At 44.6% G+C, this 26,175-nt stretch overlaps 1 protein-coding gene across 2 annotated transcripts in view; it reads left to right on the top strand.

Moving 5' to 3' along the window:
• ARHGAP26 (Rho GTPase activating protein 26) overlaps nucleotides 1-26,175 on the top strand; it is a 304,706-nt gene that overhangs the window by 92,804 nt on the left and 185,727 nt on the right. For both annotated transcript variants that reach the window (XM_034778903.1, XM_034778904.1), the window contains exons 5-10: nucleotides 2,123-2,224; nucleotides 6,290-6,400; nucleotides 9,135-9,239; nucleotides 11,243-11,372; nucleotides 13,106-13,206; nucleotides 16,505-16,599. In XM_034778903.1, coding sequence (XP_034634794.1) covers nucleotides 2,123-2,224; nucleotides 6,290-6,400; nucleotides 9,135-9,239; nucleotides 11,243-11,372; nucleotides 13,106-13,206; nucleotides 16,505-16,599 — 644 coding nt within the window. The remainder of the gene's footprint in view (nucleotides 1-2,122; nucleotides 2,225-6,289; nucleotides 6,401-9,134; nucleotides 9,240-11,242; nucleotides 11,373-13,105; nucleotides 13,207-16,504; nucleotides 16,600-26,175) is intronic.

The raw sequence follows: 26,175 nt of genomic DNA on the forward strand, positions 1-26,175 counted from the left end.
TGGAGGATGTAAATGAACCCTTAGAGAATGTTCAGAAGCCCAAATTAAGAGACTTTGAAAGTTTTAATTTCTGAGGTGAGCAGGCCCGAGGTGGCGGAAGGATACTTGGACAGAAATAACAGGTATGCCAGTATCGTAGTAAGCTTGCAAAGATGCCCAGAATCAAACCAAAGTGCTGCTTAGCAGAATCCGATGATAAAGGAAACTGAGGGACATGCGGCTCTGTTTTCTTGGCCGTTTGTATTGTCCTATGAGACACTGTCCTCTGTGCACTCAGGTGCTCTCAGGAATCTGCATCCATGCCCCAGCCTCTCTGTCAAGAGACCTTTCTAGTAGCGCAGCTGTTGAAGAATAACTTTGGCAAAAACCACGTTTTTGCTTTCATCTTCTATTGCCATTTCTTTTGTGGCTTGAGCTTGCCAGACACTGTCCTGTCCTTGGCTGCCATCCTGGACAAAGCATCTTGGCAGGTCTCAAGTGAGCAAACAGGAGATCATGAACTCTTGATGACCTTTACCCCTTCAAAATGCTGCTCTTTTGCTCACCCTGGGGTTCACATGTGGATGCAGGCAGCCTGTCATTTGGGTCAGCTTCTCTGAAGTGGAGGAATGGGGGTTCATGTGTGATGGTGGACACTTTTGGACTGATCATGTGGCCTGGCTACTGTCCAGGGTTCTGTCACCAAGCGTGACTGGCACACCCACAGAGGGGTCACTGCAGTTATGTAAAACAAGTGATTTGCTTGAGTAAAGTGCCTTGTCTATGCAGCTAATTAAAAGCAGGAGCACTTGGGTTTGTGAAGGTTCCTTCCTCCCACTTTGGGTTTTTTTTTGTCCAGTTTTGCACCAAGTGCAGCATGCCTTCTGTGGGCAAGGTCCTCAGCTCACAGTCAATCTAACATGGTCTTCAGAAGTCAGTATTTTAAAACTTAGAATACATCTGTCTGCTCTGCTTACTGATTTCAGGCTTTTGTAAGCCAGGGCCTAGTGGAGGGGATAAGTATGCCATGGAAAGCCCTTCGAATGCACCTCTTTGATGCAAAGGCTGCAGGTTCATTCCCAAACATATTGTGGAGATGGGGGGAGAAGCGGGAGGAAAGTGGAAGGAGGTAGGTAAAGGTTATGTTGAAGTGGCCATTTGAAGCTTCCAGTTCACAGAATCTAGTTGGTAGATCGTCATGCTGAGGGACGCAGGCTGGGTTAAGGAGTCACTCTGGTGGGCAGGGTGTTGGGCGCTAGGAGTGCGCTAGCATTCTTGGCAGGTGTGTAACCAATGACCTGCACTCAGTGCTGAAAATGTCTCTGGATCAGCTCTGGGAACTGGTTATTTGATGAGCTTTGGGGTTTGCGAATGAGTAGAAAGTCTCACTTCCTAGATCACAGATTTAAATCTGACTGTTTAGTAGTGGCTGAAATCCATTATATGATGGCTGCTCAGCGGCCAGTTTTGAAACAAAGGAGGGGCCTCATTCAATTTCATTGTGGCTTTAGGAGGTGGATGCATGGCCACAATTAACTTGCACCCTTGTTGACAAGACTGAATGCGTCAGGTCCTGGGGAAAACTGGGCCAAAGGGAAAAAGTCACCTAGGCAGTAAGCTATTGTCAGGTTCTGTGTATATGTTCTTTTCTTTCTGTATTGTAGCGTGGTGAACTCCACTGTTCTTAGCTCTTTAGAAGCACTCCATTATTTCCCCCCTTAGTTTTCATAGACCCATGTTGGTTAAAATTCCTTTGATCTGACAGTGTTACCCTGGAACTATGTTCCCTGTTGGAAATTGTTCATTCACATTCAGCTGACCCCAGCGAGGCTGCTGGTGTGCTAAGAGCACTGCCTATTGTGCTGACCAGCATTGTCTCATATTCTTTCCTTGCACTCCCCTACCTGTCATCTCGTCTGGCACTCGGAATGTAAGGTGTTTGGGGCAGGGACAATCTTTGTTCTGTGTTTGAACAGTGCTGAGCACAACAGGGTCTTGGTTCATGACTCGGACTCCTAGCTGCTGTGGTAGCACCAGTAATATCACTGTCTTGGTGTTGGGGCCCCTAAGGAGTTAGTGTCATGTGACTGCTCTTGATGGTTTTAATGTGACATTTGTTTAGCGATGTTTGTTTTTTTGGTAGGATGCCAAGAAGAAGTACGACAAGGAGACGGAGAAGTATTGTGGTGTCTTGGAAAAGCACTTAAACTTGTCTTCTAAGAAGAAAGAATCCCAACTTCAAGAAGTGAGAGCAAGCTCTGGTTTTCAACTTCTGGCATTCTCCTGAGTCAGATCCCGTCATAATCTCTATCTACAACTAGCAGAACCCACTGCGTGGCTGTAAAATGGATATGTTCATGCTGATAGAGAATGACAGGGGTTTTCTCTCTGTTTTGGTAAAGTGAATCCAAGATACCACCAAAAAGACAATGACTAGGCGGGGAGAGAGACCGCCTGTGGCTAAAAGCATGGGATATCAGGAGACTAGAGTTTTACTCCTGGGTCTGCTACAGACGTCCTGTATCAACTTGGCTAAGTTGCTTCCCTGCTTTGTGTCTCAATTTCCTAGCCCATAAAATGTGCCCATTAATACCCAATAAGCAGGAAAGGTTGTGAGCTTAATTCATTAACGTTTCAAAACTGCATAAAACCCTCTAATTCACGTGGAAGCTATCTAATTATTAACAATGTACTGTGCCAAACTCTAAGTAAGGTTACATCTACACTGCAAAACCAACCAAACGACGACACCCCACCCAACCCCCACCTTCCCTCAGTGGAGAGCCTCAGAGTCCAGGTCTACAGACTCGGGCTTGCAGGGTTCGCACTATGGCTGTAAAAATAGCTGAGTGAATGTTCTGGCCTGGGCTGGGACTGAGCCTGAGTTCCAGCCCAAACCGGAATGTCTACACCACTATTTCTAGTGTTGTAGCATGAGCCTGAGTCTTTAGACTTGGTCTCTGATGCTCTCTGCTACAGGGGGTGGGGAGAAGGATTCTCTTTTTTTTTTCTTTTCTTTTTTCTCAATGTAGACATACCCGAAATCACTCCTGTGAACTTCAGTGCTCCCTGAGCTGGCCTAGGGTCTGTTTTTTGATCTGCCCAGGACATTATCCATTTATTGACCTTAGAAAATGACTTATGTGAAAGAGTTCTTGGCCGAAGCTTGTACGTCTTTTGTGGCAGGGACTGTCTTTTTATTGTGTGTTTGTATAGCATCTAGCACAATGGGGTCCTAGTCCATGACTGGGGCTGCTAGGCAATATGATAATACAACTAATAAATAATAATTACTTGCCTTTCTAAAATCTAAAGTCAACCAAACCACTCCCCCCCTAAATCCCCATAATTATCCACATTTGTCTCCTGATTCACATAACTGCACAAGCCAGTTGTAAGTCCTTATTAATCTGTCCCTGCTGGATAGCACAGATAGTCCGTTGGTTATTTATTACTTATAACACAGCAGTGCCCTCAGGCCTCAGTAGTGGTGGTGGTTTGTGGATTAGGGTCTCATTGTATTAGGCTGCTAAATGTTTTGATCTAAGTTGCTCCTTGATCACCGTTTTACTTTAAGCATTCGAAGCACTGCATGTTCAGTGCTGTGCAGTACTGGAGTGGGAGGATTCTATTTTAGAAAGAGGAGGGAACATAGTGGTAAAGAACGCATTATGTCATTTAAAATGAGTGTTCGTTGAACATTAAGGTACCTTTCTCCAAGGAAAAGCCTAATAATGGCAGTAGCGACTGTATTGGTATTTCTCCAATGTAACTGCCATAAAGAGCTGTAATAGAGGATATCAGGGTAGCAGCATTGAATTCCAGTGCCATCTGGTGGAGATTTTTTATGTTAAACTTTGGTTTGGGGGCCTATTGCAAAGAAGAGAATACTTTGTTAGCATAGGCCCATGCTTTCAGACTTGCTTGCATAAAAGTAAGGCACCTCGTTCCATGTTTAGGCACCCAAATAAAAGGCCTGATTTTCACAGGTATGAGCACCCACAGCTCCCATTGATTCCAAGAAAGTTCATACAGAAGGAGTTATGTAAGTGAGCCTCTCTGAAAGTCACGGCCCTTTAGGTGCCTTAAATTGGAATGGGGCATCTAGCTATAGGCCTCCAAGTTTGAAAGTGTTGGCTTTGGTTCTTCATGGCATATAAAAGTGGTACAACTTATTTTCGTAGCTTGTAAATTGGGATTCCAGAGAGGGGAAGTCAGCCAAAGGAATGACAGATGCATGCTGAAAAATATGCAGTTGGTGGTGTGGTGGTAACTTTAGAAGAGGGTGTACTGTACCTTATTGGCACTATATAGCTGCATTGTAGGGCCCTGCCCTACTAAGAGACAGTAGTTCATGTGTGGGAAACCCTTCACTTTGTACCAACTTCCTCTTACTGATGATACATCTGGGAGAGTGAAATATCTACATGTACAGTGATTATAGTAAAGGGAAGGGGGAGAGAACCTGGGAATTCTCTGTTGCTCTACAGTTCTGGCTGTTGGACAATTTAAACAGCACAGGAAGTCTGATTTGTCATTTAATTGCTGGCAAGTCCAATATACTGCATCATGTTTTCTGATTTTCAGAACTCACTTTGCTAAATACCTCGGTATCTGCATTATGGACACACATGACAAATGTTACAGGTTGGTCATGGTGGAAATAACCCATTTCACGATTTTGTCACAGATTAATAGGGATACGTTCCTATTAAAAAGGAAGTAATTACCAACAATGGTCTTCAAAAGTAAAAGCAGCCGCATGTTAGGCTCTGTATTGGGCACAGTGTATGGTAGGTCCCCCTGGGGTAGATTGCTCTTCTCAAATTACCCTGGTGTTGACTTCCCAGCGGTCTTGCTGTGGCCAAGCTCTGTGCAAGGTACTATTAGTCTGGAAAGTTATACCTGGATAATTATGTTGGTTAAGGCTGTGGGTATTTTTAATTGATGTCATTAAACTGATACAACCCCTAGTGTGGACTGAGCTATGCTAGTGTAGACAAGGCAGTAGAAAACAGCCCTGCACTGAGTGGGGATGGAGATGATCTAACAGGCCTTTCTTGCCATTCACTTCTAGAATTCTCTGAAAGCCTTTGTTTGTTAATTGCAATGGAGGGCACACCAGCACAGCAGAGGCAAAGGAAACAATTGAGTAAATAAAGGGGCTTCAATTAATTTATTTAGTGTAATAATCCTTATACTTTGTAAACCAAGAGATAATTAGAATAAGGCCTGGAATCAGGATTCCTAGTTCTGTTACTGGCTTTCTGAGGACCCCGGGCAAGTCATTTAGAGTCTGACTCCCTCCTTACCCCCAATTTCTAGCACCTACATTTGATTTCAATGGGGACTGTGGTGCTTAGAAACACACCTGAAAAACAGCCCATAGTCTCTCTCTCTGACCTCCAGGTCCCCATCTGTTAAATGGGGGCAGTAGTCTTTAACTACTTCACAAAGTGCTGATTGTGAGGTTTTAAGTGCTATGCAATCCTTAAATGAGGTATGACAGAGAAGGAGTACATCTGATTACGAAGTTACTGAGTCATTTAAATTTATTTGCGTGTCACCATGGTTTGGGAGCTGACCATATCCAGCTTTGATCGTTGGGAAGAACTAAATCCATAGTTACAAAGGAGAAAGAGTCAACAGGTTTCTAGGAGCAGAGGTCTGAAGGCCACCTTAATTCCTCTGCATATTAAAAAAAGGGATGGTGACTCACATAAGAGTGATGTAGTTCCACCCTGACACGTATGTATGTGTCCGGATGCACCATCATGGTGGCTAAGGACGGTCGCTAGTCATGCTCTCTTGGGTTTTGGAGTCAAACCATTCTCAAAGGACAATGCGCTTTCCTTCTGCTGGTTCATCAAAGCTAGAGCTCACTGGCCTTCATGGTGAAGTGCAAGGTATATACTAAGCTATCTGAGTATTTATTTGACTATGGAATATTACTGGAGGGACTCTTATTATCATGGGTTTGCTGGTCGGGGCAGAGGAGCTGGGGAAGCTGCTTTGTACTACAAGTGTATTTATTGCTTTTACTGTATGTTGTCCACCCAGCAGTCGTGGACATAAGAACACAAAAATAATTACATACATAATTTTCAGATGAAGAAAGTGTGTCTTCGTGCGAACTAGGTTTGTATGTAATCTCCCTGCCATCTGCTTAGCCCTGCTTTGGTATCTGGTACTAAATTTACGTTCTGTATGGACATGTTCTCATTAGACCCTGATATCTTGTGATCCTGAAGCTAAATGTTCAGTCAGTAGTTATACTGTATTTCCTCTCTAATTCCCATGGTTCTCACAGGCAGACAGCCAGGTGGACCTGGTTCGACAGCATTTTTATGAAGTCTCCCTTGAGTATGTCTTCAAGGTGCAAGAAGTCCAGGAGAGGAAGATGTTTGAATTTGTGGAACCGGTAAGTAAACATTCAAAATTTCTTAGCCTACTGACTGTTGCCGGAAACTAAATTACTTTACAGTATAGAAGGTTTGTCTGAGGCACTGATTTTGTGAAACAGTTTCTCTTTTGTTTAGATGGAAGGCCTGGTATCTCTGCTATTCCAGAGCCGTCTGACAAACAGCAACTTCAATAACCCGAGTATGAAGTGTGTGTGTTCTAGTGGGTGACTAGACACCTCAGGTTGCTGGAACTTTAACGCTTAAGACACTTATCAAGAGACAGAGAGAAGAGAAGAATGCAGGGGTGGGGATGGCCCTCTTGAAATTCCAGGTGAAAATGATCAACAGGTTCCAGCTGGCAGCTAAATTTAGGAACAGAACATTAGGTAGTCTGAGCTACTGGTTGTCTGTAGAAACCAGTGGAGACCAGCTGGATTTGCAAGCTGATGGAATGACTGTGCAGAGAGGAAAACAACCACATGTTTTAGTCAACAAGGTCTCTTCCTTAAGGGATAGAATTTAGGACAGGTAAGTGAAATAAGTTCTAAGCAGGAAGAAAAAGGGGGTAACTCCCCCAGCTGACTTCAACCCAGACCCTGAACTCTGGTTGTAGAGACCAACCTTTCCAAAGACATTTTCCCCATTGTGCTTGCAGGAAGGCTTGGGTACCAATTGTGCAAGGGCACAGGCTAGTGGAGATAGAGTTGTTAGCTTCATGTTCACTGTGCACAAAACTCTGATGGGTTCTACAAGAATTTCCACCAGGGTGAAGTCTTATGGACGAGAGGCTCGTTATTAGACGGTGGTCAACTGGCGAAAGAAAACCTGGTTCAGAAGTTTATCTGTAAGGGGAAAATAAAAGCCAATAATAACAGTAGCATCTGAGATTAATGGAGTCTTAGAGAGAGAAGAAGAAAAAAATAGGATTAAAGAAATGATACAGGAATAAAAATAGAAGAGTCTTACCTCTGCATTTGCTCAGGTATTATGCCTGGTGAAGCACCTCTGAGGGATTTGATAAAACCCTATTTCAGTCCTTTTAAGAGAAGAATAAACCAAAGTGAAAAGAAGGTACGACCTTAGCACTAGCTGCTTATTGCCTGGTTTACCCTGACAAGGCATGACTCTACTTCTCAATAAAGTGATGGGTGAACTATTCAAGGATGTGGAGGGGGTTATATGCAGGATTTTTACTAGACAAGCAGAAGGCCTAGTTATCAGAAAAGCTCAGCTTGATATTCTACAGGAATTGTCTAGACAGACTCCTGCTTTGTTCAGTACAATATGGCATGTTAGTGAAGCATAGAGGAGTCTTTTGTGAGCATTGGATTTTTGGACCTTGGACTTGAAACAGCAGGGTAAATTGAGCCTAAAAAAGAAGGGTTGTTAAGTTAGATACTCATCTCTGTGGTCAAAAAGTTCATCGTTTGGGGATCCCAGTGGAACTGGTTCTGGGCAAAACCCAAGATGCTAGTATTTTGGTTCATATATTATCAGCTATCAGTGAAGGCAGGGAATCGCATGGAAAGAAGGAATGATGGCCTACTGGATGCTGAACTGGGACTAGTGAAACTAGGGTCAGTTCCCAGTTTATCAGTGACTTTTGGCACTTTTTTGTGCCTCTCTTTTCCATCAGTAAAATGGGGCAATACTTATTAACCTCTTCTGGATGTTGAGATAAAATCCACTAATGGTTGTGAGGCACTTGGATGCTGCAGTGACGAGGGCCATATGTGTACCTAGATAGAAAAGGAAAAATTTTTTTTTCATAATACTGAATCACTCAAACCCCCAGTCTGGGATTCAGCCAGAAGTGCAGAGGTTCACAGGAAAGAACAATAAATCACAGCACATTTTTCAGAACTTCCTCTTTGGTTTAGAGGTTGCTATGAAGGTTGGGGTTGGTTTGTAAACCGAATTGGTTCAACCAGTCCTCGTGTTAATCCATTTCCTGAAAGGGAAAATGAGCTGCTTTGAGGCAGAGTTGGGAAATGAAGCCCAATCCCTTATGGAAGTAGGACACACAAGTTAATACTACGGAAGGTATTGATTGTAAAGGGGCAATATTAATTAACATTGTTGTGTTCAATGAATGTAGCCTGTGTAAGAGATTCCGGAGAATAGGGAGGAGTCTCTCTGATTTCCAGGAATCAGTTTCATAGTATCTTCCCTTTGTTTGTTATAACGGTGTGACCGAGGGGGACCTGGAGAATGGAGAAATGTGTGCACTGGCTTTCAGGGGGTCATTGCATGCAGTCGCTATATTTTGGACTTCAACTGGTGTTAGGGTGATTTAGGCTGCAATTTGCTGTCATCTTGAATGTTTCTTCAACAGGGTCTTGTACCCCCCGATGGCTTTTGTGCACCTTCCAGCCACCATCTCCTGTCCCTATCCACTGTTGAAGAGAGAAAATAGAGGTTACACCCCTAGAACTTCCCTCAGTCTCATCCGGGTCTTCACTCTCTTCTTCCCTCATCTCCATTGCTTATTTTTCCCCACCGTACAAGAATTCCTAAATGATTCAATTCTGTACATGCACCTATCAAAGTGCAGAGGAAGATTTTTTTCCCCCAAAGGCACCAATAGGAGATAAATGTCCAACTTCCACTGACTATTAATTAATTTACTAGTTCCCATTTATGCCTTTAAAAATCTGCCCCTCTAAAACGTTGATCCATTCAATGACATCTTCAGCATCAGTCGGTTTGAAAAAGGTGGTAGTCTCTATTGATGAATATGGTCCTTTGCAGCTGCTGGCGTTCCTGCAAGGGCTCTTCACGTTCTACCATCATGGCTATGAACTCGCAAAGGACTTCAGCGACTTCAAGACAGAGCTGACAATCAGCATACAGAATGTAAGTGTATGTAAAGGAGAAAGTCTGTATGTGAATGCGTGTGACTGTCTTGCACAGAGAATTAACATTTTCCCTATATATAATTAGCTTTCCTGAATGCTACTCAACAGAAGGCTTTATAGCATAATTGAAAGCAAATGTGTGTGTGTAGATGACACTACATTAAATGCACAACCCAAATAACAATTTATTCCCCTGGGCATGGCAAGTGCAGAGAGCCAGACATCCTCCAGAGGACGTGGCAAGCAGACAGCAGTTTTTAAGTGCACCACACTTTTAGCGAGTATTTCAAAGGCTTGTTTGTCTTAAGAATTGCAAACACCCCCTTCCCCCCCCATTTTTATTTTTTTTTTGTCAGTGGCAGACATTGGGATTTCTGTAGCTGAGAGAACTTGCACAGCCCCCTCCCCTGACAGCCAGGCGTGTGGTTAATATCCAACAGGTGGATTTGTGCCTGTGTTTGGGAGATCAAATGTGCATTGCTTGCTTGCCTTTTTTATTAGGATTGCTGGTTTTCTCCAGAGGATGCAAATTTGCTGAATTCTCTCAGAAAACTCTCAAAAAACACCACACACCTCAGTGCTTGTTCTCCCCTCCCATCCCCCACAAAATTAAAAATACAGCCCTGTGAAACCATTTGATGAAGGACAGCAGTTTGTTGTTGTGTCTTGCCTATCATTGTGTGGTGCTTCCATTTTCAGCAAAGACTGCAGTAACTGGGGCCCCTGATGTGCTGCCACTTACCAGCCTGGGCCCCTGAATGCTAATTTACAAAAATGAATAGAATTCATTCGTGTACCTGTCAAACTGAGGTGTGCTGGGTGATCCCTCTAGCACTGCCACAGTGCTCAGTGGTGGTGTGCAAGAGATCAGATTTGATTTCCAGCCTCCTAGTCAGGATTGGGCATTCAAGCCCAGATTAATGGTGTGGAATTTGCAAATGAATTTTAGTTCTGCTGTTTCTCTTTGAAGTCTGTTTCTGAAGTTTTTTTGTTCCATGATAGTGACTTTTAAATCTGTAATAGAATGACCAGGGAGATTGAAGTGTTCACTTACTGGCTTATGTATGTTACCATTCCTGATGTCCGATTTGTGTCCATTTATGCTTTTGCAGAGGGACTGACAGTTATTTGCAAATTCAACACCATTAATCTGGGCTTGAATAGGGACTGGGAGTGGCTGGCTCATTACAGAAGCAGCTTTTCCTCTCCTGGAATTGACACCTCCTCATCTATTATTGGGAGTGGACTACATCCACCCTGATTGAATTGGCCCTGTCTACACTGGTTCTCCACTTGCGAAGTAACTCCCTGCTCTCCGTGTGTCAGTAGATAATGCCTGCATCTGTAACTTTCACTCTATGCATCCGAAGAAGTGAGGTTTTTACCCACGAAAGCTTATGACCAAATAAATGTTAGTCTTTAAGGTGCCACCAGACTCCTTGTTGTTTTTGTAGATACAGACTAACATGGCTACCCTCTCATATTCAGCAAAGTGTTTAAATAGGAGTCCCACTGAAGTCAGTATCAGAGGGGTAGACGTGTTAGTCTGAATCTGTAAAAAGCAACAGAGGGTCCTGTGACACCTTTAAGACTAACAGAAGTATTGGGAGCATAAGCTTTCGTGGGTAAGAACCTCACTTCTTTAGATGCAAGACTTGCACCTGAAGAAGTGAGGTTCTTACCCACGAAAGCTTATGCTCCCAATACTTCTGTTAGTCTTAAAAGTGCCACGGGACCCTCTGTTGCTGAAGTCAGTGGGATATAAACATGAGCTTCGGTATTTTGCTGAATAGGGATGGACTTCTGAACCAGGGTTGGAGTAGTTGTGAGGGCTCCCACCTAGATTACAGGAGGGCAAAGAAATATACCAGATAAAGTTAGCCACGGGTCCCTGGTTGTCTCTATGCAAATTCCTTTACAATAGCACACAGGTAGCACGGTGTGTATTGAAAGCTCTGGGGAAACGTGGATAATGGAAAATATATTTTTCAAAAATTATAGACAAGAAATCGTTTTGAAGGAACCCGGTCGGAGGTTGAGTCCTTGATGAGGAAGATGAAGGAGAATCCCGACGAGCACAGGAACATGAGCCCTTTCACAATGGAGGGCTATCTCTATGTCCAGGAGAAACGTAAGTGCTGTTGCCTTGAAGTTACTGAGCTGCTCTCTGCTGCCACTCGGTGGAGACTAAAGTGCAGAGAGGGAGCACTGGCTCTGCAAAACAGCATGGTCCATGTGAAATGGCAAGAGGTGCGGGGGGGACTGGGGGAAGAAATGAATCCTGTCAGTTCTTGAGTTGGATTTGAATTACAGGCCTAGGGTAGCCGGTTGTGCAGCTTTCTGCAGGAGCATCCCCACTGTCAGCAGGGCGGGCCCACAGTCTGCAGTTCTGGGAAATTCTCTCCAGCTCCTTCAGCTTTCCCCCACAGTGACTCTGCATTGTGGTGCTGCAGGCGTATCCCACAGGACAACCAGCATACGAGCTCGTTCCATGGTTCACGCCTCACAGTTCGCCTTTTACCTGCCTTTGGTTTTTTTACACCCAATGAGGTAGTCTGTTCCTGCTGAGCCCTTGACATACTCTCTTTGCAGTCCCTGAAAAATGAATTGTGCACAGTACTAACCAGAATAGGTGGGGGCTATCCCACAGCACTTTGCTCTGGCCGTGTAACTTTGATATTCCCCGAGTCTGGCATGTAATTCGAAGCCCATCTCAGCAAATTGTCTTACCACCCTGGGTGGATAGAAGTAGAGGTCTCGGCACTAGAGAAGATATTGCATTGAACAACCCTGCCCTGGTAGGGGGAGGCACTAGAATCCAACTACTAGGAGCCTGATCCAAGGGTCAGGAAAGACTCCGAAATGATCTACTGAGTCAATTCTATCTTTAATTTCTATGAAGAGGAAGGATGGTCCAGTGGTTAAACTCTAGTATGGGACTAAGGAGACTGGTTCAATTCTCTGCTCCACTCCCTGCATGGCCTTGGGCAAGTCACTTGTCCACTCTGTGGCTCAGTTTCCCACGTAAAATGGGGATAACAGCAGTGCCCTACCTCACGGAGGTGTGCGAGGGTCAATACATTACAGACTGTGAAGTGCTCTGATGCTGTGGTGATGCGGGCAGATAAGTACATAGATAGAACTCCCTGATTTCCTAATTGGTGATATCTCAGGCAAAAGTGGGAAAGCAGTTAGTAGGGTATCTTCCTTAAGAGTGAGAAACTTGTCTGCAAAAAGGTCTGGAGTCTGTACAGTGGGATAAAAGAAGAACGAGACCCTCACTAAATGCCCACTTTTGCTTGGTAAGGAGAGTGAGTAAATGCTACCTTCTAGGAATAATCTGAAATGACATGGAGGCCAATGATAGTGGGGAGGTCCGACATAGCAGACTGAGGAGTAATTTGCTCAAGTGAAACTGCTGAAGCCTTGTTGCTTGGCACATTTCAAAACTGGATGGAGCAAAGCTTGGCGAGTGACTAAAGGTGGACAAGATAAATGCTAACTGGTCTGTTGTATAGTTTTTCTGTAGCTAATCCTCTGATTATATCACGGAATATGAAACTAAAGCTAATTTAGCAAATTACCAGGTCTGTCCTTAGGAATCAGCTTGGTCCAATGGATGGGACACTGGGCTCGGAGCCTGGAGACTTGTATTCTATTCCCTACTCTGCCAGTGATTGATTTAATTCTGGATCTCGCTTTCCCCTATCATGCTTTTACTCACTTTTGTAAAGTGCTTTTGAGAACTCTAGATGCAAGAGTCTGTATCATTCGTCTTAGGATGTTTAATTGTGGCTTTGGTAACGACTGCTTTGTAGACCGTAGTTAATTGTTAGAAATCTCAAAACTTAAATTCCATTGTAGGTCACTTTGGAACCTCTTGGGTGAAGCATTACTGCACGTATCAGAGGGACTCTAAACGAATCACTATGGTACCATTTGACCAGAAATCTGGAGGAAAAGGGGTGAGTGGAAATAAGCCAAGTGCACTCATGCTAGGGTCACCCGAATGGTGATTTTCTGGGGAAGAGCTGGCGTGAGTCTTGCTCTTGGCCCAACAAAGGTTGGGTTGGGAATGCTTTGTGTCTGTCAACGACAAACTCTTGAAACTACCAAAATCTTGGCACTGATGGATTTCATTGATAGGTTCTATCCAGTCTTCTAAATCTCTTCTCTCCCCTCTAACCTCTGCTAGAAACTCTTTTTTAGCAGAATGACACAGTAAAGTGCTGGCACCTATGTTTTCTCATCTTTTGAGAATGACACCCCCACTTTTCCCTGGGAGAGGACTTTTTGTTGGAAAGATCACTGTTGCCTTTCAATCAGAAGCTTTCCGCTCCAGTGAGCACTCTAAGGAGTTGTTAACATCCACTCTCTCTGGCACACACCCACAGCACTAGCTAATTAGTCACTGAGAGGGTGGCTTAAAATATTAATGTGCAGATATTGCAAAGAGAGCCTCAGGGTGCTGATTTAAAGAGATGTAGATCACATCTCTGTGGGTACTAACAAGCTATGTAAAACCATCATGGTGGGGAAATAACATTGGCAGAGTAAACAATGTAATTCAGCAGCAGCCTTCCATTCAGTAAAGGAGTAGCAACTCAGTCAGAGCATGTCTACTTATGGAGCTAGTCAAGAATAAATCCACATGTGCAGACCCCAAAGGCTTGTCTACTTGGGGACACTCAGGAAAGTTAATCTGAATTAAAGGAGAGAATTAAAAGTGGATTAGTTAAACTGCATTAAACCCCTGTGTGGACACTCTCAGAAATAAAGTGGCCTAAATTTGGTGTAGTGTAATTACCCAAGAATGTAACAACGGCCATACTTGGTCAAACCAATGGTCCATCTAGCTCAGTATCCTGTCTTCTGACAGTGGCCAGTGCCAGATACATTCTTCACTGTATGAATTTATCTTTCTTTAACCAAGCAAAGCGCCTACAGAGATCAGTCCCCTTTTTAAGGGTGACCTGACCACAATACGTCAGCTCCCCTACACTTCAGTAATGGCACAAATCTCCCCTGAGGCTAATGTATTGGCTGACTGGCATCCATAGCTCTTTATATACACTCCATCCCAGGTAGAATGGACTCTCTTCCATGGCTATCCGGTCTTTAGCATGACTCCTTGCTAGGGGATGCTCACTTCATTTAGCTCTTGTCCACACACCAGATTATTTTTTTCCTGCTTTAACTGTACCAATATAAAGCACCTTTATACCAGTGTAACTGAATTGCACTAGAGCTTGTACCATGGTAACTATATCAGTGAAAAACCACACCCCTAACTGACACAGTTATACCAGTATGATTGTCAAGTGTAGACCAGCCCACAGTGACTCTGCTGTAACCAATACTATAGTTTTTTAGAGGCTTTGCAAGTCTTTCCATCCACTAAGGCATGCCAGGAATCTTTCTGAAGCAGACAACAGCAGCAGGCGGAAGATATGTGACCTCTCTTGATCAGCAGAGGGATCTCTGTTGTTGTAGGCTGTGGAGGCTCTGTCTGTCATCGGCCTGTTTTCAGCCTCTCGGGAAACCACCTCAGGCTATGGCTGGAGCCAAATACTAATCAGTTTAAAATTGCTTTCTCTCCAAATGGCATTCTTGGAATACCACTTCCCCGGCAGCAGTGGGCAAATCCAGCTAACTTCAGGGAAATGAGTTTAGGATTGGGGCACAAGCTAACTCTGTTGATCCTCTTGGCAGAATCCTTGCAGTCAATGTGGAGAGTTCTTTAGAACAGGCGATTGGTGTCAATGTTATTCTAGTTCCCCAATACATTTTCTGGAATGGTTGATGTCAATGTTGTGATTGTCCAGCACGACTGGTCAGTGAAGTGCGAAAAAGACATGAAAAACACAGGAAGTTTGCAAACTCAAAACTTTTTCATTTTTTTTTTGTTTAAATTGAACCATCGGTGTTTTTTAAAAATTCACCTGAGACATCAAGAGCGTACATCAGACAGGATCACTCAACAACTGAGAGCAAAGAATCCTGTCTACATTCACATTGCATTAAAGAAACCTGTGCTATGTTTGTTGTCGTTACTACTCATACATGTCATGGCAATGTTACTGTAAAAATGATCTTTATCATGCACCCACTGCATTTCCTCTTCTGTGCTGGTAAATGTGTGCTCAATTTGCATGCATTTTATTCAATGAGTTGATATATAGTTTTAATGTATTATAGCTAGAGCTGTGTCTGTCACGGAGGTCGCAGAAGTCACGGATTCTGTGACTTTCCGCGACCTCCATGACTTCTGCAGCGGCTGGTGCGGTTGGCCCCAGGGACTGCCTGAGCAAAGGTCCTGGGGTGGCCCCCAGCAGATGGTGCAGCTGGCCCCCCTGACCTCCCCAGCAGCACCCTACCCCTCTACTCCCTCCCCCCCCCGCCCCCAGATTTAGTTAGAGGTATTTATAAGTCATGGACAGGTCACAGGCTGTGAATTTTTGTTTATTGCCCATGTCCTTTCCATGACTTTTACTAAAAATATCCATGACTAAATTGTAGCCTTAATTCTAGTGTGTTTGTGGCCACCTTACAACACAGGGTCTAATGTCCATGGATTGCAGGGTCCATGGTTACTGTTACACAATAGAACTGAAATGATCATGCTCTATCGGCAGAGATACGGAAAATCTCCTTTAACTAAACACTGCAACAGTGGTGTACTCACACACACTACACTACACTACACTTTGTATAACATCTAATAAAATTAATCCGGAAGATGGATGCTAGTAAAGGAGAATGGTACACTGGCTTTGGCATTTCTTTGCTATTTAATATGCTTTTTGTAGCGTGCTTACCTGTCTCACTCCAAGATGTGTGCATGGAAAATGCCACTGAAATGCAGCCACCTGTGGGGTGAAGGATGACATCCACCTTGACAGTACACTGTAAGGGAAGGGAAGGGTGACTTTGCTCAATAACAGTGGGTCAGGCTCCCCTGTTTTACAAGAGCTGTAGGGTATGTGGGACAGATAAGATCCCTCTTTTTAACAATCTTATAAAAGTGTTTTCTGAAGGGAACCCACTAAGTAACTACGCCGCTAGAATGGAGAGACAAATCAACTTGGCAAAGATTCAAATGCTGTATTTCCAGGAAGTGTGGATATTTCAAACCTTATGCTTAGACCCACAAGCCATCCCCTCTGGGGTTAATACATATTAATCAGAATTCTAGTAGGCTGAGTGTCTGTAATATACACAGTTCTATTCTGTTCCTAATCTAGAACTCCTGTATTCTTGTAGGGAGAAGATGAAGCAGTCACACTCAAATCCTGCATACGCCGGAAAACTGACTCGATAGAGAAGAGGTTTTGCTTCGATGTGGAAGCAGTGGATCGGTGAGTGGGGCAGTCTTCTTTTCTCTCACCAATGGAAGGGGCACAGCCTTAGAGCACATAGAATTTGATTTACTTACTGAAGCCCAGCCAAGGACTCCAGAATATATGCCTATGCACACATGGCTGTACCAGCAGCAACATGTGCATTACACACAGACCTACTTGGCCTCGTTGGAAAATTCTTGTTACTCCTGGGGGCATTCTACGCCAAAAAATTAAAAATTCTTGCACAATATTTTAAAATTCTGCAAATTTTATTTGTCAAAATAACACTACATAATCATGCCAGTTTATTTTGGCAATTTATTTCAAAATACCTGTCAGCAAGTATGTCTGTAACAACACAGACACACACAAAAATTCCCCCAGGAGCAGAGAGTTAAAGAACCCCCACGACAACACAGTTCCTGTTTCTCTGCCCTTCCCACCCCCCCAACAACCCAGTTCCTTTTTCTCTACCACCCCCCCCCCCCCCCGCCCCCGGGGGGGGGGGGCGAGACCCCCACACCCCCCCCCCCCCCCCCCCAGCCATCCTGCAGGCCCCCCCAGCCAATACATCCGAACCCCCTCTACCCCAGAGCCCAGTGAGGGGCACTCCCTTCCCCCCCTGGAGCCCAGCCATGCCCCTCTCCCTCCCCCCAAGAAGAGAGGTTTTTTTACCCACAAAAGCTTATGCCCAAATAAATCTGTTAGTCTTTAAGGTGCCACCGGACTCCTCGTTGTTTTTGAAGGAGATGGTTTCTGTAGCCTGATATGATTTATCAGTTGGAGGCTGAAACCGCCTCTTTTTTATGTAAATGAAGCATGAACATTTCTGACTCATAAGCATTCTCTAGTAGGGAACCACTAAACCCAGATGAGAAGTGATTGGCCTGAGCAACTACTTTTTTTCTAGGCTGAGTCAATGAAGGACTGTTCTCAATCACATCATGGTACTATGTTTGTGCTTGCTGGAGAGGGGCGTCAGAAGACCAAAAGAAAGGGATTTTATTGTAGCTTCAGAATCTGCCTTCCTAAACCTTAGACTGGCAATAGCTTGGTAAGGATGATGGACTAATTCGCTCTGATCATAACTTGCTTGTGTGATGAGCAACAAAATTAAGCTTATCATTCTGAAATTAGTTTAGGGTTTGGAGACTATTGCGTTGGCCTGATAGCATGGCTGCATGTGCTGAGCTGCCCGGCAGGAGGCCTCTGTGGATGGAAAGGACCCAGGCCAGCAGAGTGCAGGGGAATGTGTACTAGCTGCCTTGTTTGGCATCTTCCTCTGCCAGCTGATTGCTCAGATAGCACTGGAGTAGCATCATTGCCTTCTAGCATCTGTGCCATACATGTTTCTTGTGCATACTGCCACAACAGATTGCAGTTGTAATGAGCAACCGTTCAAAACAATGCAGTGAACACAAAGTGATATAAGATGGTGTGATGTTTGACTCTCAATAAATTTAAATTCTTAATGTGCTCTCGCTTATCATCATTTCTGATGTTCACGGAAGTGGGCTTCTCCTGTACTTAGCCAAACAGCTGGCCTCCTCCATATGTGGAATCTCTCCTGCCCAGTCCGAGTGAGGTTCTCTGGTTTTCCCACCCACAGGCATTCAGATTGCATACAGACATGTTTATGTATTGGTTCAATTAGTAGCCCAGAAGTCAGGATTCCAGAATTCTGTTCCTGCTCTGTATGGGCTTGGGCAAATCACTTCACTTATATGTATCTCACTTTACCTGATTGTGAATTGGGGATAATAGAAAGTCTGTCTACTTCCCAGACTTTCTCTGAGGTTTGTTTAGTCAGTGTTTACCAAGTGTTTTGAGCCTCTTGGTTAGAAAGTGCTACTTGGGCAAAGTATTTTTAATTACTAATTTATTTTGTTATGACTTGATGACTTATGTGTATCTTGCATGAGGGAAGAAAGGGGGAATGGACAAGGAAACATGGCAGTGGATAGGGCAGTGCCTTGGGACTTGGGAGAGCTGGCTGGCTTCAAATCCTGATTCAGCCAGCCCCAGGCTTTCTTGTGTGACCATAATCAAGTCACTTAATCTCTTGGTGCTGCTTTTGCCACCAATAGAATGCGGGATTTTAGCGGGGGGGAGGATGCTTCTCTACCTCCCTGGGCTGCATTAATGATTGAGAGTTGCTTAGATATTAGTGATAACAGCCATAGAAGTGTTTAGACAGAGGGAAATCATATTCAACTTAAGTATTTATATCTCACCATTGCAGTGAAATCTCAGTGCTTCTAAAAATTCTATTGGTATTAAAATATTAAGAGAAAGGTAATGGTATGGCCACAGTTATGGTGATAGGCTAAAATCACTAACAGGGAGCGCAGAACTCAGCTGCATCTCAAGTCTAACATTCTAGTCTTTAAGGTGCCACCAGACTCCTTGTTGTTATTCTAGTACACAGTCTCTAGGTGGCAGTCTTGTATTTTCTTCCCAGGTTATGTTATATGGTCAGTGTGAAAATAGGAGTGCTGCAAGCATTGCATTTTGGGAAATTGGTATAATTTGCAATATATTGTGGAAACACCTGTGTTGCAATGGTGCATGGTATTTTGGAAAATAACCCCTATGAAAATTCCTGTCAATTTTCTGTCCCTTCCCTTTCCGGCAATAAAGGTGGTTCAGCACTTTAAAAATGAATGTCTGAGCATGATTTGTGGTCGAAAGCTCCCAAATGAGTACGGTTTGCTTTTTCCTGTTTTTTGGGCAAGGAATAAGATTCCAAAGTTCCCAAAGAAGACATAGTGCGTATTTGGGGGAGCAAAACAAAAGTCTCAAATGTCTCTATAATGCAAATAATTTTGATTTTTGTCTGTGGGAAGCAAGCGAGGCATATTTTAACATTCTGAACAAAATGTATCTTGAATGTTCATAGTGCAGTGAGCCCCCCAAATGGCGTAATCCTGTTTTGCTGATCGGCTATACTGTGCAGTGAGGTAGTACAGCTTGGGTTTGCTAATGCGAATTTGTAGTCTCTGCATTAAATCAGTTTTATAAACCAGGCTCTAAGCAAGGATAGCATATATGTCTTAAAAATGAGTATTAGGAGAAGGAACATTGCCTTTGGCTGATGCTGGCTTGATAATTGCCCAGGTGTTTGGTGTAATGTGGGTCAGAGCTTTGAGCCAGACGCTGAGCACTTTTAACTCCAATTGACTGGAATTGCAGATATTCAAGGTTTGGCCCTGTAATTAGCTGAATGTTACATTCATCAAGACCGTTAACGTTGTTGAAGTACAGCACCGTTCTGCTCGAAAGCCCATTTATTAGTGGCTTGGGAACAGCTGGTACCTCCTGAAGCATGCAGGCATCATTATAGCCACATGCTTTCTCATGGGCTGTTTCTTTATGTGCTGTCTAATTGCTGAAACAGCATTAAGTTAGTTGTATTTCTACTGACTGGGTGGCTGTGAGTGTAGTGAGCCTGTTTTGGGCATCTGAATTACACCTCTATCCAGATCTACCGCGACCTGATATAACATGAATTCTGATATAACGCGGTAAAGCAGTGCTCCAGGGGGAGGCGGGACGTGGCTGCGCACTCCGGTGGATCAAAGCAAGTTCGATATAACGCGGTTTCACCTATAGCGCGGTAAGATTTTTTGGCTCCCGAGGACGGCGTTATATCAAGGGAGAGGTGTATTCATGCAGAGCTTCTTGGCCTACTTAGATCATTGATAGTAGCTTCTGAATGGGGACACTGCTCTTTTTCCCATCCCCAATTCCCCCCCCGCAGCTTGTCATCTGACTTGCAGTCCCTTTTCCTTTCTGGCTAGTGAGTTTCAGTGATTCTTCTCATGTCACATGCAATACAGTTTGTACTTGTTCCTTTGCTGGTATCACGTTTCTAGTGACCTTTAAAAGAAAGAAATTACTGGGGTTTTCTCGTTATGGCTAACGCTGAGTAAAGGTAACCTGCCCCCCTCCTTGCCCTTGATGGGCTTTGGGAGATGTACAACGTACCTCGCCCTGCTGCACAGGAAGGACTATTCCTGAGGGCCTCCTGTGCCAAAATATTAAAATGTCTGTGCACAATATTTTAAAATTCTGCAAGTTTTATTTGTCAGTAAGTAAATGCAGAGGCTCCAGCATGGCAGTGGGGAGCACAGGCCACTGGTTGCATGAAGGTGGAAGGTCACCCTGCAGCCCTCCCAGCCCACCCCTGGGACACGGACTCAGCGGTGAGGCTGCACCTGACCCTGACACAGCACAAGGCCTTGGCCTGCCCCAGAAACATCCTGGGGCCCTGCCCCTCTGCGCCAGGCGTACCAGGTGTGGGGCAGGCAGGCTCAGCAAGGCAGGATCCAAGTGTGAAGAGGCTCAGCATGGCGGGATTCAGGTGTGGAGTAAGAGTGTTCTGTGTGAGACAATCTGGGTGCAGGCAGCTCAGTGGGGGGTCTAGTGTGGGGGGATCTGGATGCACAGAGGCTTGTTGCGGGGGTTCCAATGGGACTCTGCAGGGACTTACAGGTGAAGGTAGTTGGGGTTCAGAGGAGGGGTCTGGGTGTGGGGGTCTCAGCGTGGGAGCATGGGTGCTTGGGGAGTGAGGATTGGTGGGGTGGGGGTCTGGGTGCAGCTATTTGGGGGTCAGTGGCAGGGGAGTCTGGATGTGGGGGCTCAGGGTGGTGCGGGAGGGTGGGGCTCGTCAGGGTGGGGGTTTGAGTGCAGGGAACTCAGTGCGGGGTGCTCTGGGTGCAGCGGTGGGGGTCCTGAGGCCACGGGTCTGGGTGCAGGGGGCTCCAGATGCAGGGGTTGAGGTTCAGAGGGGTGAGGTTTGGGTATGGAGTGCTGGGGGGTTCTGGGTGTACAGGGTGAAGCTTGGCGGTGGTGTCTGGGTATGAGAGGTCCGGATGCATGGGCGTTGGGAGGATGGGGGAGCAGCTCCCCATACTGCGCACTCCACTCCCCCCCCCAGCTGAGGAGCGATGGGGGCAGGAAGCAGGGGAGGATGCTGAGCTTCCTGCAGCTGGGAGAGGTTTCTGGGAGTGGATCTGATGCAGCCCCAGCCACTTCTTACAGGGGAAGAGGAAGTCCCGTCCTCTCCTGCCTCCAGCCCAGCCCGGACTAGCAGCTGATACTGGCTCTGGGTAGGAGCCACTGGCTGGGTTGTCCCAGCCCCGTGGTGATTTACCTCTCCGCCGGCTGCCTGAAACTATGTAGCTGTGCTGCTAGGGAGTGGTGTGTGACTGCTCTTGCAGCTTCCCTGTCAGAAAGTCATTTTTCTGCGGGGAAGCAAAGAAATATGTGGGGGCCATGAATTCTGCGCACATGCAGTGGTGCAGAATTCCACTAGGAGTAAAAGAACATATTGAATGCATTTAGTAACTACCCTTAAGGTGCCTGTTATGTGTTGCAATCATGGGGGAATGTTTCTAGCAAGGCAGTAGATGAGACCTTTGTTTATGTTGTCAGTGGAGTGACCCTTCAAGCGCTCAGGCACTAAATCCCTCCTCATTTGCAGCTTTTTCTCCTTCCTCCCCTCGCATACTTCATTTTGGGGACTTGCTCTGTGTCTGGGCTCTGCTGTTTGACCTGAGGTTGGCTCCTGAGACTGACATAGCAGTGTGAGGTATGTCATTCTGCAAATACAAGGTCACTTTGTCACTGCTTAAATCAGAACTGCAAACTCCTTCACCATGCATTCAGCTCTTAGCTCAGCCTTGCAGATTGTATTAGTAAGCTGTTTTATGTCTCTTATAAAGCAACTTAAATTGTCTTGGCGTGATAAGATGCTACATGAGTCAAAGTTGTTATCTTTTTCTCTTGCTTTCATTCTTTATTCTTCTGGAAGAAGAAAAGCAACTTTTTTTTCTTCCACAGACCTTTTGGATTAAACTTTTGACTTTTTTGGTATTAACGTTGATTTTTTGCCTCATATTTTCCCTGGATATTTAATCTTTTAAACCTTGCTCATTTAAAACAAAATTTGCTATAAGAATTTATATTGACTTCAAGGTTTGTGTCTGTATGCCTAACATAGCGAAATGAATATAGATATTAACTGTATACTCCTGTATTGGAATACCTTATTGTGAAAAGAACAGGAGTACTTGTGGCACCTTAGAGACTAACAAATTTATTAGAGCATAAGCTTTCGTGGGCTACAGCTCACTTCTTCGGATGGTTATGCTCTAATAAATTTGTTAGTCTCTAAGGTGCCACAAGTACTCCTGTTCTTTTTGCGGATACAGACTAACACGGCTGCTACTCTGAAACTTATTGTGAAAGGGAATGCTCACCACTGATGCAGCCTAGTGGTTGTAGGGTTGTACCAGATTGTCTTCCAAGCCTCCCCATTTCTTTCTGTTTCTCTGCCCTGCGTGGTCTGTCCTTCCTGTGACTCTGCCTTCCGGCCTGGTAATTATTCACGTCTGTCCATTTCAGGACAAGTATAAGGAGTCCAGGAGGCCTCAAGGCACCCCTGTTTGGTTGAGACCCTGTGGCCCAGACCCTTTTATCTTCAGGGTCGTTTCCCTCCCAGCTAGGTTTCCCATGTCAGGGCTAAGCCTCTGTAGTTGTCCTTCTCTAGAGGCTGATAGGGGAGCCCAAGCCCACCCTCTCCACTGGACTCCAGTCCAGAGCCCTATGATAGATAGGCAGCTAAATCCTGCACCCTGGGGTGTTATGCAGCTGCCTCCCTGGATCACTTCCCACCAGTTAAAGATAAAAATTAAAACACAAAGATAGTCTCTGTTCTTCAGAGAATCACAGGCCCCTTCTTTGTGGGCTTGGTCAGCTCTCAGGCATCAGGAGAGTCTGTGGTGTTCCTTCTCTGGAGCTCAGAGTGTGGGTCAGCTCATCTTCACTTCCTGCTACTGAGCTACTCTGCTTCCCTTTTCATGTTCCTCCTCGCCCCTGTGCAGAGCTGTGGTGGGGCCACCTGGTTGCAGAACAGCTTGTTAGCCCCTTCCTCTTCAGTGTGGGGTTTGTATTCCCCATCACGCTTATGCTTTAAAATTTCTTTAATCAAGTATTAATAAATTTATATTAATATATTTGTATTCATATATATTTAATTATATTTAGTGAGATCTGCAGTGAGGGAATCTGGGCGAGGCTCCCCTCAGGGTCTCAGGCTGAGCATTGAAACTTAACAGCCATTTTTGGAAACTGTTGGCTGTAATGTTCATTTTACATGGTGCTTCACTGACTGAGCCAACGGCTGGCGTGGACGCCATACTTAGAATGTTGTTTCAATTGTGAGCCCTTCTAGGGAGAGACTGTGTCTTCAGACTTGTCTGTAAAATGCCCAGCGTGCTGCTGGCACTGTACAAATAACAATAAGTGAAGCAATGTTCTGGGATCTTTTAAAATGCACCACAACCAGGAAGGCAGTTCTGTATACTAAAGCACCACAATATATGATTCAGCAAATGAATTATGTGGGGAAAAATGCAAATGCATTTGGAATATAAATGGCATTTTAATTGTTTCACAGCCTCTCTCCCCTCCCATATTGTTAAAATGTCTGATTTTGACGTAAACACCAGTGGTTTGTTATCTGCTTAAAGGCAGAGCAAACATCTTTTATCACTTTTTATCCCATGCATGGGAGAATGTGGAGCATGAAAAACCTGTATTGTCCCGAATAACTATAGTTCTAGCTATAGCTAGTCCTGATTAACTGTTCCAGAATAAGGGTACGTCTTCACTTACCGGAGGGTCTGGCGGCAGGCAATCGATGTTCTGGGATCGATTTATCGCATCTGGTTAAGACACGATAAATCGATCCCGGATCGATCCCGGAAGTGCTCGCCGTCGACGCTGGTACTCCAGCTCGGCGAGAGGAGTACGCGGCATCGACGGGGGAGCCTCCCTGCCGCGTCTGGACCCGCGGTAAGTTCGGACTAAGGTACTTCGAATTCAGCTACGTTATTAACGTAGCTGAATTTGCGTACCTTAGTCCGAAGTGGGGGCTTAGTGAAGACCAGGCCTAAGAGTGCCTTACTCTGAAGTGGATTAAGTTAATTTGGAGCAAGGCATTCTTATTCTGGAACAAGAGTGTCTACGCACAGTTATTCAGGAATAGCTATTCTGCTGTGAATTCATACCCCAACATATCCAAATTAACTCTCAAGCGTAACTAGTCCTTAGTTCCTTGGGAGTCGGGAGTCAAGCTTTTTATGAACGAACAATTTCAATTCCTTACTTTTTTTTAGTTTCCTTGGGTAAGAGACTGAAATTAACACATTTCGTTTTTCTTGGTCTCTCACTCACACATCTAGCTGAGGATACAGCCCTTTTTTTAGTGATCCTTAACTAGGATGTTAGCATCTCCAGTAGACATTTGCCCTTAACTTAAACTCTTGTTTAGAAAGAGCACATGATGTGATCTCTGTCCATCAAGGGAGAGGTTGGTACCAACCTGCCACAGTTCATAAAGATGTTTCTAGGAAAAGGTTCATCCTCAGCAAATACTGTTGATAATTATCCACCCACTAGATACTGATTCCACTGTTTCCGTTAAATCCTCTTGTCTACCAGATACAGAGCTTTGTTCCTTGCTTTGACAGTACTGGTGTAGGGTTTAAAGCTGTGTTTCTTTTCCAAATGGAGTGAAGATTAAGTGGTTTCCTCTCCATTTGAAAATAGGTAAACTTCCAAAGCACTAAGCCTGTGAGTACTGACTGACTCACCAAGGGGATTAGCAAAGATAACATACATTCTTTCTGGATTACTTGGCCCTAAACTTGTTGCAAGCCTGAACAGCCCTTGTCCTCTACTGGATAAACTGAGAGCTGCTTTGTGTCTGTAATAGTCCTTGGTGAATTGTCTATTGGCAATTGTGATATTCGGGTGAGTGGATTGTAGGGTTTGGGCTTGGTCCTCTGCTCCTTGTTTATAGGTGTCACAAAAGCTGCAGAAAAAGGATCGGAAACATCAATCCATCTAAAATGGAATCTCTTATTAATGTTTTACTGGCTAGCAGAGTCTCTGCTCTTGTCAGGTGTCAAATAGACGTCATTACAATCATGCAGCTTTCATTTGCCTGTTGAATCATCTCTGAGCAGGGCATGTTGGAAACTCAAGTTCTCACAGCCCTCGCCTGTTACTGGAGATTTATTATGAAAAGGAGGGCATGTTGTGTGCTGAACACTCTCTGACAGCAAGTAGCCTGAATAAAGCCTGGAAATCAGTGTGCTTGTTCTTTTCTTGCCGCACCCGCTGTATTTCGCTACAGAAAGCAGTGATCCTTCATGTTGAATTTTGCTGCAGTTCTGGGGCTGGAGCACTTGCCATGTATACAAACATGAATGTCAGAAGTTCTCCAGTTAAATGCTTTTGGTGAGTGACGTCACCCAAATATTCCTACAAGGAGAGTTCCGACATATTTTTCCGAATGCATTCAATCTCCTCACCGAGCCTCCTACCATTGCGTGGTTGTATTTTCCCTGTTATCAGGGAAGCTATACATTTCAGTCATAAAAAGTGAGCTGTAATAATAAAGGGACTGAAAATAACTTGTCAGGGGGAAAAACAACAACACCCTATACACTATCTCAAACATCAGATTCAGAATGAAACATGTTCCCCATAACCTGGTTTTATGAAAGCAGCACAGTAGTT

The sequence above is a fragment of the Trachemys scripta genome, chromosome 8, assembly GCF_013100865.1.
Source record: "Trachemys scripta elegans isolate TJP31775 chromosome 8, CAS_Tse_1.0, whole genome shotgun sequence".
Lineage (NCBI taxonomy): Eukaryota > Metazoa > Chordata > Testudines > Emydidae > Trachemys > Trachemys scripta.